At 44.3% G+C, this 15864-nt stretch overlaps 1 protein-coding gene across 4 annotated transcripts; it reads right to left on the bottom strand.

Moving 5' to 3' along the window:
- Positions 1–932: 932 nt before the first annotated feature.
- Positions 933–14159, bottom strand: hdx (highly divergent homeobox). 4 transcript variants are annotated; one of them, XM_036548253.1, is made up of 11 exons: positions 13956–14159; positions 11984–12403; positions 11155–11301; positions 9596–10789; positions 8992–9048; positions 7227–7373; positions 6722–6923; positions 4871–4953; positions 3984–4079; positions 2123–2245; positions 933–1213 (listed from the first exon to the last, which is right to left on the bottom strand). In XM_036548253.1, the coding sequence occupies exons 2-11, from the start codon at positions 12017–12019 to the stop codon at positions 1073–1075; spliced, it is 2226 nt and encodes a 741-aa protein (XP_036404146.1). In that variant the 5' UTR covers positions 12020–12403; positions 13956–14159; the 3' UTR covers positions 933–1072. The 4 variants fall into 4 exon arrangements, with proteins under 4 accessions (XP_036404146.1, XP_036404145.1, XP_036404148.1 ...); XM_036548252.1 differs by having other exon boundaries at positions 11984–12380; XM_036548255.1 differs by having other exon boundaries at positions 8992–9045; positions 11984–12380.
- Between the last annotated feature and the right edge of the window lie 1705 nt (positions 14160–15864).

Below are 15864 nucleotides of genomic sequence, written 5' to 3'. Positions count from 1 at the left end.
AACCTTGGCAACCAGACTCGACAATCCAAAAACTGTTGTGCTGTTTGTTGTTGTTGAGTAATAATAAGTATACACACATACGCACCCTAAGAGCAAACAGCAAAACGAAGGCCTTTTCTGCTTAAAATTGTAAAACGGATAAGTTACAATGTGACTTGACTTACAAGCAGAAAAAAATGCAATATGTATTGGTTTTCCGTTTAGGCGCCTGTTCCGATTTAATCAAGGATTCAAACTAATGTGAAGGGCACAGTATATACATGTGTCAATCAATGTATTCCATATACATTATTCTAGGGTGCCACAAAAACAAGATAAAGACTTATTTCCATATTAAAATACAGGGGTCTTCCTTAGAGCCTTATCTATCTGTATGTTGCAAGATGTATCTGTATTTACCACTGTCCCTCATGGAAATGGGTCATCAGCAGCAGGTACATCCAAAGCAGTTTTTAAATGTGACAAATGATAATGGCCAATCAAACCATCACCGAGCATTACATTTTAAAAAAAAATGTTTACAGTAAATCTTCCTCATCATGGAAATGTTAAGGAGAACGACAGTCCTCTGTAAACTACTGAGATGCAGCTGTCAGCCTCTCGCCATATTTTCCATTCATCATCGCAGAGTTGAACTGTTCTTTCAGTGGTGTGGTTCAAACGATTTATGAACATTGGCTGGTTCAGATATTACAGCTGGCTGTCTGTGACTGTCTCTGACAGATAACAAAATGGATTAAATGTCTTGTGAGCTGAAATTGGATTTGTAGGCAGCAGAGTGAATGGGAGACATTGGGACTGAAATGCATGGGGATGGGGGGGTTGGTGTAGGGAGGGGGTAAAATTAAACTTTAAAAACCCTGAGTAGTACAAGGAGTCTTGCACACAAAAAGGCAAATCAAAGACAGGCAGCCATTCAAGTTAGTGGCATTTATTGTTGTGGGACTGAATGTCTGATATGTAGTAGAAAAAAAGGCATTTGAAGCCCAGTAGTTGTGTGTGTGTTGGCAGGCACCTTGTGGAGTGCTCAGTGGGTGTGGAGGAAGTAGGGAAAGTGAGCGAGGGGCCATGGTCACGGGGGTAGTTGGTCCCCCATCTCCTCTGGCACAGAGGAACAGCTCTGGATGGTGATGGCAGAGGCGCCAGGCTCCTCCTCTCTCTCTGGACTCATCTCCCAGTCTTCCGCTTCCTGAGGTAGGCTGGCCAACAGCTCCTGCGGAACACAAGCAAAGCCTGGTTCTGCTGTGCAATTGCTACAATGTTTCACTCTAGGTAAGCTGTCAAGTTCTGTCAATTCAGTGTTAATCGTAGCTAGTTTTTACAGCTGGTACACTTGCTGAAGTCAAGACTGGTTCACAATAATTTAGCAGTAGATTTATTCCTGTTACATGCACAGTGAAACTGCTTTTGGAAACTTTACTACCCTAAAGTTTTGGATGCATGTATTCCATCCGATGCTAACTGTCGATTTGTGTCATAAACAGCCATTGTACATAGAATATGTACCTTGGGAAACCCTGGGAATAATTGAACTGTGGCCCAGAAAACACCCTCTGAATGAACGAAGTGTGAAAGCACCCTACGTGAAGAAACACTTTCTATTTGATCTTTTTTTCATGAACAAACACCCACCAGCATATTACTTTATCAGGACATACATTTCAGATAAGATGTGAAATCCCAATGTATATTACTACTAACTTCAAGTTCAGTCATGTAAAATTAATCACCTGGCTAGATGGAACTAAACCTAGCATATACAGTATGTCTAAGAGGCACAGGGTGGAAGAGTACCAGGCCTAATGTTTCAGCACCTTGCCTCTGTCCCTCTCTGCCACTGTCCTCCGGGGCAAGGTTTTCTATCTTTCTACCTAATAGTGTGCAGATTTCCAGCACAGCACCCAAGGATCACTACAATTCCACCACATGTTTACAGCTACTTAGGAGTGACATCCATCACACTGTACCATAATTAACTCCATATTTATCATGTTGTGTTTATAACTGAAGTTTGTTGTTGTTGTTATGGAATGCTCAGCGCTTAATTTAGGCTCCCACAATGTGTAAGCTGGGCAGCTGTTCCTGTCCCTGTCTCTCTCCCCACACCCTTCCCCTCCCTCACCTGCTGTTTCTCCTTGTCGTCGTTCTTCACGGCATTCAGTAGGTTTCGGGTGAAGCTCTGTAGCTCACTGTATTTTTGTTTTTGGTTCTCTAGCTCGCTCTCAAGGTACCGTACCTCTTCGTGCTGGAAAACAATGCATGACCAGAGTCAAATACCTATTAAAGTAACGACAGCTCCACATAACCTGTTCCCCCCTCACGTCCTGCTTAGCACAAATCAGTAACAAGAAACTTTCACCCTTTTGCTATGCTATGAGTCAGGGTCCAAATATAGCCAAAAAAATCTCATTCCTAAGCTTACTGAAATAAATATGTTCGAGACACTTTTCTGTAGAGTCACGACAACATGGGGGCAGCTGTGTTAACGAGGCAGCGGCTGAGTCCGCAGTCACGCTCGGTCTGCCAGCCAGCCAGCCCCGAGCAAATCCCTCCGCTATACGGGAGACTATATCAAACCCATTCAAAATCCTCTGCTGCGGTAACTAGGGAAATTAAAAGCAGGCCGGGCTCATTGAGATGCAAAAAGAGAGTCGCACGCCTCCTTGAACAGCTCTTAAGTCCTGCAAATGGGAACCCGGGCATAATTTGTTCCCCGGTGTTATTCGAATGTGAAGCCAGGAAGGCCCCGGCCCCGCGGTGCGCGACGCTGTGAGCGTCCCAGCTCGCTGCTGGGGCGGAAACGTTTTGATCTGAAGAAAGGATTAGGAATGCCTGGCATAACCCGGTTTTAGGCACAGCCAGCCCAGGCACTGCCCCGTCAGACAGTAACAGTTTAAAGAAGCAACTCGAAGGAGCACTGCTGCTTCTGTGTACTGGCTTGTGAAACATGCCACAGAATCTCTGAATTTGTGAGTGCTGTGGTTTAATTACTTTGCATCAATAAACATGTCATGTTTCCACACAACATATGGACTTTATAAAGCTAATACATAAATGACCTAACAAGTCTATGTTCTATGCATAAATTAAGGACTTTAAAAGCTGGCACAAAACCATTCAATCATTGCACTAATACAGCATTCCGCTATTGTTTGTTGTTTATTTTTTGCATACAACATCTTTAAAAGGAGCTCTTTCTGTTTAAAAGAAAACAAGAAAGTAAAATGACTACTGCTGGCAGCATAGGTGCAGGTATTCCATTCCCTATCTCCACAGCTTCACGTGAACAGCATGTCTGAAATACTGGATACACTGAATACACTCTTGTTAAGAAGAATCCTTAACATCTCAGGCTTTGTGAATGCATTTACCTCCATGCAGGACCTCAGTGTCTCTAATAAGGAAGAGATGAGGTCTGATGTTGGCCATTCCAACTTATTAAATGTCCACAGAATATGTAAAATACATGCAGGATTACGTGTGCAGGATTCAGCTGTACTGCACGTCTCCTGCTCGGCCCTGTGTGTATGCCCTGGAGCAGGATGTAGAACAGCTGCTTAGTCAGCAGCTCGCATGTGCATGCAGTTTGTTAAGGCATGCTGTGCATTCATACAACTCTTGAATAATAAAAAGAGCAGTTATGGAATATACGTTCCACACCACATGCACCCCACCCCCTATCCGACTTTGCTTTTGAAATGCTCCTGATGTGGATGGAGAAACCAGATCACAGATGCTGATGGAGATGCTGCAGAAGATACAGCAGAACAGATGTCCAAGGATCCATATTAAAACGTTGTTTTATGAGCGTGGGATAGGTGTGTCTAATGAATATATTTCCTTGGAATGTTTTTCATAAAACTCCAAATCATTTCACAGCACCGTTTAATATTGTGTGTACTGGTGTTGAGAAGTCTTAAGACACATGCAGTTAAAAGGAGTGCCCTTTAAGTAATCACTGTTGCTGTACCCCACCCCCATACCTTAAACTCCAAGAGATTCTGCAGCTGCTCCATGTCTGAGCCACTCACGTCTCCATCATCCTCCTCCTCCTCTTCATCATCAATGATTTCAATTTTCTGTGGGGGTATCAATTAACGAAGAAGATAAAAAACTAAACTACAAAAGAAGTTTTGAAGTCACATCACAGTGTCTAAGCTCTAAATAATTTCAGCCTAAAAATCCTTGAAGACTCCTTGGGATGTGGGACTTCCATTTATTCATACAGTATTTGACTCCTACGCACAGGTACAGACAGCTGGAGGTTGCTATTCAAGTGTGTGTGTGTGTATACATATATAGACTTATATTTAACATTATTCCAGCAGTTCACGTGACATATTTGCCACTTGGGACAGAGAAAACAATTCTGAAGCCTGTCTCCTGTATCAAGTTTTACAGAAGCCATTACAGCATGAAAGCTTTCAGAGAAAGTTTATTGGTATAAACATGAGCTGAGTATTCTCCAGTAACATAAAGGTTTCTGTTCTTGTCTTAAAAATTTAAGAATCTGTCTTTCAGTAGTCTATTTTTCAGCTATTGCTTTTCACAGACAACTTTCAATCGTTAAAGCCTTGGTCCAGGGTGCTAAATTGAGGTCAGAGTGATGGCACAGCACACCATGTAGAAAAACTACACGAAGTATGACCAAGGTCTTGACAGAATGCACACCTACATTACAACAGAACTGAAATCATACTTAATCATAATTGTGCTTTGTCATCTTCACTTTTTAAGCATTGCTAGATGAGCGAGATGAGCAAGAATGCAGTGTTAACTTGATGTGCTTAATATACAGTCAGAGAAGTTTGAGTATCCTTGAAATGACAAATCATACGCACGGCGATAAGCAGGCAACCTGAGGACATACCACATTGTCAGCTAGGGTAGTGCTGTTGGTCTCTCCATCACCGTCGCCACCCTCCTCTCTCTGGTAGGTGTCGCTGGTGCCATCTGGGTACAGGCAGATATGTCTAAATCAACCACTCACAGAGAAAACTGGGAACAACACCTTCAGCTCTGAACTACAGATGAAATCAAGGCAGTAGTGTATCTCATCAGATACCAGCATTTAGTATTGCATCATATGCTGCAAATCTGGTTGTGGAGAATGCAAAGGATGGCAATGATTCCATACTGGGTCAGCCAGCTTTGGCAGCAGTTGGTGCTGGATCGGTTACAGCTTACAGTAGAGAAGGGGGGGGGGGGGCAGACACCAGGGTCAACCCATTAGGGGCTGTCTCCGATCTGAATAACAGACTGCAGATTGGATTAAACAAAACCTCTGTCATGTTGAAGGGAAGGAAAAAAAACACAGGGCATCTGTAGGTGCTTCAGAAGCCACAGTTTAGGACCTACAGCGTATGAGATTCAGAGGCCTCGCTCTCCTCCCATCATCCCTTTCACCACTTCTGCTTTTCCCATTAGCAGTTTCCAAAGAAACACCCTAATCCCTTCAGAGTTAAGGAGGTTAGCAAGAAAAAAAACAACAACAAAAACACATATGCTTGGCAGAGGGCAGCGGGTACTCAGGCGAGTAACTAATTAAGGCACGGACATGTCCGAAAGGCAGAGCCATGTGAACTGCCTGCCAGCCAAACTGTCACAGATTCTGGGACCGTGGCCGGTCCTCGGGCTGAATAGGTTCAACAATAGCAGATTCCTCCGCACTGACATAATGCACTTGTTTGGGCCCCATCAGGCGTTAGAGAGGGATTACTCCGTGGCCTCAAATCTTCTGCATTGTTTATTCCACTAACAATCATGCCCTCTCTAAACCCCAGTCATGCAAAGTGGAGCTATTCAGACGCTGGGAACAGCCGCAGTAACAGAACCAATTAGAAACCCAACAAAGCAAACTATGAAAAAAGACTTTATATCACTAGCAAGTAAAAATCCAGCACTATCTTGAGCAGGCACATATATGTTTAACAAGCCTTAGTATCTTCAGAACAGACACACATGACCAACAGGCACAACAGCTATGACTCAGGCTGCTGTAGTCTTGGACACTGTTTTTAGCCACCTTCCTGAATATTCATAGACCACGTCTGACAGTAACAGGTGAGCTGCTGAGGTGTCTGCTGTCATTATCATCAGGTAATATTTCTTAATGGCCTAATATTAAACACAGTAATTCCTCAGAGTTAATAGGAACAATTTGAAATTCTGCAAAACAAGTGCTCAAGGGGTGTGATGCATCATGTTCAGAGCGCTGATCGCTGCCAATCTTGCTGAGGGTCACACCAACCACTGGTTCAGCGCTGCCAACCCCCTCCTCCACACACAGCCACACTCTCCTCCTCCAGCTCTCTCCCCCAGGTCCACACTTTCTAATATGCTCCAGCAGGTTCACAACAGCCATGTTACAGCAGCTTACAGCTGTGTAATTTAACAATTCTGCACACCCAGGTCCAGACAGTGGAAGAACTGACACACACACACACACACACACACACACAATACATCCGTTTTCCATGGTTCAAGGGGGCTGTTAATTAAGAAAAATGTAAGTGATTCAATGTTGATCGCTCCCTGCACTGGAACGCCCTACACGCATAATTTCAGTGTGAGCCGAGTATCATTTCAATTATATTTCTTCCGGGAAAATGTTTCAGCAATGATCACACTTTCAACAAAAAAATACAGCCTTTTTTGGGTTCTTCACACTCTGACCGGGCACAGAGATAGACTGGAGAAGCAGGAACATGTTAGCTCTCACCCTCAGAGAGACATATGGACACTTCATCGTTCCTCTCACTGTCTTCCCCTGGCTCAGGGGTCTTCACTTCGTCCACCTCCGGAGTCAAGCAGCGGGGTGACTCTGTCTCTGATTGGTTTGTGAAGACAGCAGGACCTCCCTTTGGGGGCGGGATCTCAATGCCCATCAGACGGTACTTCCTGCGGCGATTGCCAATCCAGGTCTGTCAAAGAGGACACAGGTGAGAGTATTCAGCCGTAATACCATTCGCAATGTCTCAAAATTACAATACAAATGGCAGCAACATTACAATACATTCATAATCACACTTTACACCTATTATAATGAACTTAGCCAGATATAAAAATGCTGCTCTGTATCACAGGTAGAAACAGGTAGGCAACAGGCAGAAACTGGTAGAAGCATATCCCGAGATAAAACAGGACAGTTTAACATGAGTGACTGTTCCCTAATTCCTCTCACACTCGTTAAAAGACAGTTTTCCCGTGGTCTCCCTTCACAGTACCTTAACAATCTCGCTGTCTACGCTGAGCTCTGTGGACGCAGCGGAGATCTTCTCCCTGCAGACCGAGCCCAGGCTGGTCATGCCGTTGTCCCAGTACCTCTTCAGCGTGTGCAGGTCCTTGTCACTGAACTGGGTCCTGTCCTGTAGCTGTGGAGGGGGACATCCAATCTGTTTCATCACAGAATGCATTTCAGATCACTTCATTAAGGAAAAGAACAGCGAAACACTCACACAGATACAAACGGCACACAGATGTGGACGTACACACAGACCCACATGCAGAGACGTATTACAAGCACAAAAACAGACAAAGACTGGCACCCACGTCAGTGAGAACAACACCAGCCACTAAGAAGTTGCAGACAAGGTTCATGTGGTACCTTCTACAAAGACCGCCCACCCTGAACAGAATCCACCATCATATATTCCATATTTCCCCCCTCCCTTCCTGCAAGTACTTGACCACAGTATACACTTCATTTACTCTGATGGAACCTGGAGAATGATGACAGATTCTACATGCAAGACTGCTTCATTTCTGTTGTTTTAACCTGTCCTCAGTGGCCACCCCATGCTGTCTAGCTCTTTGGTTTAGGTACTCAATTACCTTTCTCTACTGACCACTTACCACTCCACAATCTCACCTCTCTACCTCTCAGATTTTACTTTTATTTGTCTCAAAAAATGTAATCAAATTTTTAATGTATTCATTAAATATATTTCTTTTTATCCGTAATGAAAGATTTGCTATTAATTACGCACAAGACACTTCAAACAATCTCTTTAGCTTTTCTTCCCTCCCTGGGATAAATGACTGCAGTACAGGAGTTAATAGCGTTCTGATTACTGGCAGCATCACAATCAAATTAATCAGGCTTTACACTGCACAAAACACCTGATTAGCATGCCGTGAGGGGCCAAAACACAGCCGGCACTTCTGCTATCCTGAGGAAAGCCTGGTGTTCAAAGAAATAACAACAGAGTGATAATCACCTTGCACCGTGTGTGAAGCTAGTGGTGCTGGGAGAGGTGCTGTGCTTTTGGTGTCTGACCACTGTAAGAGACGAAGTGGATCACATTCTTGAGATCCAATCTGGACCCATAAACCAAAGCCAAACCCTAAAATGCACCCCACAGCATGGCCTAGGCCTACTAACTCCTGTCCACACTCACGGATAAAGGGTGACAGGCCCTCCTTTTGCCTAAACCTGCCTAATCACAAGAGCAGACGCAGGGTCAGTTACAGATGAACTGAGGGATTTGTGGCTCCTCGTATTTAGTGTTTGTTTACATAAATAAATGTATCTCTCCTTGGCTTTGGGAAATTAATTTCTTATCTGGCAGAGTTCCTTTTTGCATTGAAAGGTTTTTTTTTTTGGATGAGGGGCTAGGGCTCTAAGTTGGTGTATCCACTGGCACCAATCTCATCATGCTTTGAGTCCAAGATGCTGACCACTGTCACCTTAAGTTGGATGGACTGTACAGTGCCGTTCCTGCTCTAAGACTGACTGACTCTGACTCCTTTCTACTGTCCTAAACCTAAGTCTGAACTACACTCAGTGCTCAACCACAAATTTTTACCAGAATTGTCAGTATATGGCAATCACAAAACAACCCTTGGTCATGGCCAGAAGCCTGTTCAGAAACAGTACCCAATCCCCTGAGCACACAGGGCCACTGACACAGCACAACCAGGCTTCCCAAAAGATCCCTTAAAGTCTCTGGAGTCGTTGGGGGAGGTCAGCATATGTTCCTTTGCACTTACCGTTCTTTTCCGGGAGTTACTGGTAATCCAAGGAGCGCAGAGAGTGCTGGAAGCCTGCTATAAGAGAGAGGGAGAGAGAGGACACAGACTTCACACATTGGATTTCACACCGCACCTCCTCACAGCTACAGCGAAGCAGCAGTGAGATCACGCAGCCTGCAGGCTGCGACGCTTTGAGTGAGTCACCGCCTGCCCTGGCTGCAGGTGTCACAGTCCGAACCGAATAGGGCGATGTTCTTTTGCAGTAAATACGGGAGGAACATCCATACTGAGGTTGCATACAAAACTACTGTATCTTATGTGAACTTTGTAGTTGTGTGACAGAAGTGATGCCCACCTGACTGAACTATGTTAACCTTACCAGGCTATGACTTGGGTCAATAGTGCAGTCAATGCCCTACTAACTTGAGAGAGTAACAAAGGCATTCCAGATCATGACCAGTGTAGACCACAGCCCTTCAAGAATGTTCCTAATGAGCCAGCGAATCAGAATACTTACAGCTTCACAGAAGAGAGAGACAGATCTTTCAATGTGAAGCATGTCTGGCTGACTATCTTGTTAAAATATAGATTATTTACTGGAGGACAGAGTGGGTGGACTAACCTGAAGACTGGGCATCATCTGCCCAGAGCCCTGAAAGGGCACCCTGACCGGATAGCTGCTGCTGCTTCCACTGCTGCTGCGTGAGGTTGTGCCACTGTAGAAGGAGCTGAGTCTGGGGGGACAGTGAGGAGACGATGAGGGAGCCTGGTACCCCTTTCCCCCAAAGGGTTCAGAATTCGGGGGGTTGACAGCAGCCGGATTCCTTGCCATTGCGGGGACTCCCGGACTGTCCCTGCGTGGGAGCGAGCCTGTCCCCGTGCCGCCACCGGTGTCACCCCCACCACTGCTGCTCTGAGACATCTGGACCTGCGCACCCATGTTCGCCAGCTCCTCTTCCCTGGCGTACTCATCGTCAGCGTCCCCCGTCTCCATGGCGATGGAGAAGCACCCGGTTGTGTCGGGCGGCCGTGTCTTAATCTGACCCCGCGGATGACTGCTCCCAGACTGGGGTCTGTACTGTCCATCGCCAAGGGCCGCCAGGGTGAAAACCTGCTGGATCCTGACGCCGGGGTCCCCCACCTGGGGACTGGAGTGGGCTGCCGTGCCCGCCGGGGCAGGCTGGGATTGAGACTGCGAGGGAAAAGGCCAGGGCTGGGACTGGGGCAGGCCGTACTGCCTGGCCCAAGATCGGGGCATGCCGGCCGAGTCTCCTGGGGAATAGGGTTTCCTTACCTGGCTGTACAGAGCAGGGCCAGAGGCGGGGCTGTGTTGGGGGGCTTTTCGGGGGAGAGAGACTGCCTTAGTGTGAAGGGGAGGGCTGTCTGTGTGCAGAGCAGGGCCGACATGGATCTGGATGGGCAGCTCCGCCTCCGTCCGCGGGGGAGGCGGGGCTTTAGCAGCAGTCCTGGCGTGAGTGGAGGACTCGGGGCGGCTGGAGGCGCGGCTTAGGGAATAGATCCCCGTCACAATCACGTCATTGTTGTTATTATTGTTGCTGTGTCCACTGCCGCTGCTGTGAGGGGAGCAGGAGGAGGACGACGACGAAGATGACGACGAGACGGGGGGAAGGAGGTGAGTGACGGTTGCCCCCCTTTGTACGTTCCGTGCCGCCGCCATCTCTGGAGTCAAAACCACCCCCGCCACTAGCGCTCCTGGTCCACTCCCCACCAGACTGTGGCTGGGAGGGCCCTGAGCCACGCTCCCGTTCTGATCCATCTTGGACGCCAGCTTCCGCCTCTTGTTGCCCACCCATGTCTGAGGAGAAGGGACAGGGAAACAGGCCTTGAGTCTACTGTCTCTTAAGGTGAGAGAACTTAGCTGACCTACCATGACAACATCCACATGCAGCAAGAGAAAATATTGACTATGCACGAAGTACACGAATGCCCTGTATTCTAGTTTCTGAACAATTACACATAACAAGTCTACTAGGAATACTTGTGATAAATCAAAAACACTAGTGAGAATATAACTTAATTCTTTTTTCAGATAAGGGTAGAAACAAGCCACGCATATTTGCTTATGTCAGTTTTCATGCAAATGCCAATTAACTGCTGAAGCCTGGCACACAGTAAGAGAGAGAACATAGAGTAACAGATATCAGGTGTCCAGTGACCTACCCTGACCACACTGAAGTCAAGCTTGGTCTCCTGGGCACACTGCAGGATAAGCTGGAAGCAGCTTTTGCTCTGATTGGTCATCCCATTTTCGTAATAGCGCTCCAGGATTTGCTGCTGCTCAGCAGTGAACACAGAGCGCAGATTCATCTGAGGGGAGAAACACACAGGTGCAGATAAGCTATTTGATCACCTTTGCCATTTAAATGACACCTAACGGGATTGCATGAAGCAGCAAAACCCTGGTGAAAGCATTTCGGTGGATGTACCAAACATTTCTAATTCAGTTTTGTAACAGCCACTGATGGTGTGTGCTTGGTACAGCCATAAATAAAACTCTACCTTACAATTATACTGCAAGGGGAAGTACTGTTTTTTTTTCCTTAAGGGAACAGCTCAAAGTACCCTTTGAGTTTATTTCATAATGTTAGAATTCCATTCCACAATAGGCACCTGGCCGCGATCTGAAACAATTCTATACTTAATATACAAACTACAATTTATTTAGAGCTTTAATAGGACAAATATTTATTGAGATAAAATGATCAACCTGCACTCTGACATTTCTAATTTAACACTTTGGTGTTGTGTGAGCTTAACGAACCCCAGTGGGTGGAGTAAACATGTGCAATCATTGATTTGAATCACTCAGTGTTTTGCTGTGGAAAGCAGTCTTTTTGGTTCATAAGAGTTAGTGATTGACAACACATGCTAGTTTCACCCATTTAGGGGTTCATGAGGCCTGGCTCTGCCCTCATTAGTGAAACATTGCCACTAGGCATTTTCTGGAGCCCTCAGCTTACGCTCCTTTCAAGGTGAAGCACATACTTACATTCTGCATGCTTCTCTTTTCCTGCCATGCTTCCATACTTCCACAGGAGCAGGAATGTGGCACACCAGGTAATCCAACGCGAAAAGGCCAGGCTTTATTTGACAAGACCCCTCAAGTCAGTCTACCCTTTTGCATACAGAAACAGCCAGCTAGTGCGCACGACTGGTCAACAGAGCAAGGATTCATCCACCATTGTGCAAGTCAACAGAAAAATCAGCCTCTTCTCAGGTCAGCTGTCTGGTATTCTCTTTTGACGCTGCCTGGCTACAACACTAACGCTAGAACCCTGGTTCTAGCATCCTGGGGTTTTGTGGCGGTTTGCAGGCTGCATGGCATTCCCTGACTCACTGCCTCCCTTGTCTGCTTGTTAGTTTGAAGTGAGCAGGCCCAGTAGGTTCTGGAAGACAAGAAACAGGGCAACTGAGGGACAATTTTAGAGGCCAGTGATAACAAAAAAAAAGTCATCCTGCCTAATGCACAGACACCTCTTTGCAGGAAAATTATGTTACGACAGACAGGGTAAAATAAATTGTCACAGATTATACCGTATTGGCCTTGGTACCAGAATATGCTAGATACCATTTGTCTCTCGCATCCCTGAGCAAATGGAGTGAAAGAGTCATTCGTTTCATGGAATGAGGAACTGAAAATCAGAGCTGTTTGTCACACTGGTGTCTGTACTGCAGGCTACAGTCTCGGACACTAGAATGTGTTTTGACCACTTTTCTGGTATTTTCCAGCGATGTTCCAAGCAGTCATTTCAGTAATTGCCATACTCATAAAATACAATCAACGAGAGATCTGAGATTATGTGTGAAGCTATGGCACATAATTACAACCGGAGACGACACTGAACACCACATTTGACATCCAGTCTTTAATTTGTTGGCAAAAACGAATTAAGTAGAAAGAGAATCTTCATGACTGAAATTTACAGCTGCTTTTTAATTTATCGTATAACGCTGCACAATTACAAAATGGGATCTTACGTTGCCTACAAGTTTGGTCGAGACATCTTTAACACAATTTTTAACAAAGAGCAGATCAAAACCAATACCTGTCAATGTAATAGCGAGCTAACTAGCTACTTGAAATGTGAGCTGACCATTCCAGATGATTAGCAAGCTAGCCAGCTAACGTTACTACACAATACGAAAGAAAAAAAAAATAGCTAGCTAGAGAGTTAAAATACTAACTCCTCTTTTTTTTTGTTTTGATTTAAGGCTTAACACAGCTAGGTAGCTACTTTTAAAGTTCTAGGATGCTCTTTTGGATATCAAAACAATCATTAGCTAACTGCATAGCGTGTCAGGTACGTGCACATTTAACAGCGAATACCAAGATAGCTACCATTGTATGACAAATATAACATTTTAAAAATGACACATAGCCTAGCTAGCTAGCTAGCTGGGAAACAAAATTATTTTACATTAACGAAGTTAAACTGAAAACAACCACTGTATATATCAAAACATTTTGTTCTGAATGAGAAGACAGGCAATGTAAGGGTTACTCTGTTCCTTCCTCCGGTTTGGAGAGACTTAGTGCGCATGGCCGCTGTATGTAATATTGATTACATTACAAAGAGCGCTGATGATGAATAAAACGCACATCCACCCAGTTCACCACAAGGGCAATACTAGTCGCCGGAATAGAAAGCGAGGACAGGAAACCAGAGCGATAACTTTCCGGCTCGGCTACAGCCGACCAGCTAACTATGGGTAAGCGGTACATCAAAACAACAAAGGCAAAAAAGGCTAATATACAGCGGGCGAAGAGCGGATATGATACGAGTGCAAGCCAGGCCCTGGAGGCCATGCGCCTGAATGCAACTAAACTTTTTCTTTAAATATCTTTTGCGGTTTTCCCACCCCAAGCGGAGCTCCATAATGGCCCGAACCGTTCCCCGGGAGCAATCTCTAACCTCGTCGAAAGCTACGGAAAGCAATAAGACAATTAATTTGCTAGATACCTTTTTTGTTGACAAATCAAACGAACGCTCGAATTCAGCAGATTTCTTCCCGACTCCCTTCGCCAGACAATGAAATCAAAACGTCCGATCATCAATTCTAATCATGATTGTGACGTGGAGGCAGACAGGAGCCAATAGCTGCTCGAGATCAGGGCTGTGACAGTCGTAACCGACTGAAAACTGAGCCCCATTGTCCCGCCCATCATTGACTTTGGAGGAAGAGAGGGAGGGAGTGAAAAGGGAGGTCATAGAGACCACAAATACAGTCCCGACTTTGTCTCCGAACACACAAATATCGACATTTTAGTTTACCTTGATTCGTGTATGTTGCCATCTTTTATTTAGGGAGTGCATTTAAATAAAATCATTTTACCTTGCCATGTGAAATATGGTCACTAGCTGCCTGAATTACTACAGTATAATAGCCTACATCCACCGTACATTGATTGCATATTTTGTGTTTTGTAACAATTACCATATACTATGTCATTATAAAGGTAACATGTCTTTGCACATGCTTGTGACTGATCATTATCTCTGAATGATTAATAACCTAGCAGCAATGTCTAATGGTGGAGCATATTCCACATGGCATGAATGGTTCACAAAGAAATAATAATTGCAGTCCTAAACTCGATATATTAGGCTTAAAGAGCAAATTTTCTATCGTTAAATGTGAAAGCTAGCTTGTAAAGAGATTCATAAAAATTGCACTGTGCCTATGAGGAACTGTGAGGATGTTGCTAAATGTTTGTATTTATATTTTCATTTCAATTCTATTGTTTACTGGGACATAGTTGTCATTTCAGCTCTCCTGCACTTTGATTTTTATTTAATTCATTTTTTTTCAGTGATACGTTCTATTTGTATTATGTCTGCTGTTGGGATTTTTTTTTTCTTTTTCAGATAAACAGCTGCATTGTTGGTACTAAATCTTGCACTGTATGCTTGCTTCCTTATATGCAGGTTTATTTTGCCTTTGGACTAATACTGTTGCATACTAATATGTATAATGTCAATGTAATTCTTTAGTAGATACAATAACTGGATTAGTCTATCATTTTTCCAGAGTGTTTTTGTTGTTGCAATTAAGCGTGTTTTATTGTAAGGTTCTCACGATGGTAGAACTGCTGTCTCAAACGCCATGAACTTTCAGATGCATGCAATTTCATTGTTGATCTTTTCCCTTTTATACAAATCTAATTTAAATAAATGGTGTTTACAGTTCTAATCATGTCATGATGCCAAGCCTAAATGATATGAGTAATGTCTTTTAAAAGAGATGGAACATTAAAAATTAAGTGCCAGGTGTGTGAGTAAAACAAAGTCGTAGTTATCATCTCACGGAAATGAGAACCAAATGTAACCAAAGACAAGTAATTACAGTGTGGTCCACATAAGTGTCATATCTGCCCATGATGGTCTGATTCTTGTATGTGGTTAATTCTTAGACTTTTTGTCTTTATGTCTTGCCTAAATCTTCAAACATGGAACAAAACATGCTTAGATGTACAGTCTATTTATATAATTCTTTAATAAATAAAATTGTAAAAATTACTCTTGTGAAGCATTGCTGCAGCTGTCTACAATGCTATGTTCGGTGTCCTTAAACTACATTTTTTTCAAGCACAAAATAATCATTTGACTCACATTAAGTATTTTATTTGGCAGTGTGTAGGCTTCAGTGCTGTAGCACAGTCCCTGTACACAAGCACCACCTCAGTCATAGGTGTCTTGCAGGTTTACATGTGTTATGTCTCTTACATAATGCTATTCCTGTCATAAGAAGGCTGCGTTTCAGATCCCTGGAAAGTGGTGGCTTTCTTATTTTCTGTCATATTTAAAGGCATCTAACCACTTAGCTAAGCTGCACAGCTTATTTCTCAAAATACTTACGTGCAACTGTAGT

Source organism: Megalops cyprinoides, chromosome 16 (assembly GCF_013368585.1).
Source record: "Megalops cyprinoides isolate fMegCyp1 chromosome 16, fMegCyp1.pri, whole genome shotgun sequence".
Taxonomy (NCBI): Eukaryota; Metazoa; Chordata; class Actinopteri; order Elopiformes; family Megalopidae; genus Megalops; species Megalops cyprinoides.
Note: the sequence above shows the minus strand (reverse complement) of the source record. Positions and strands in the feature narration are given on the sequence as shown.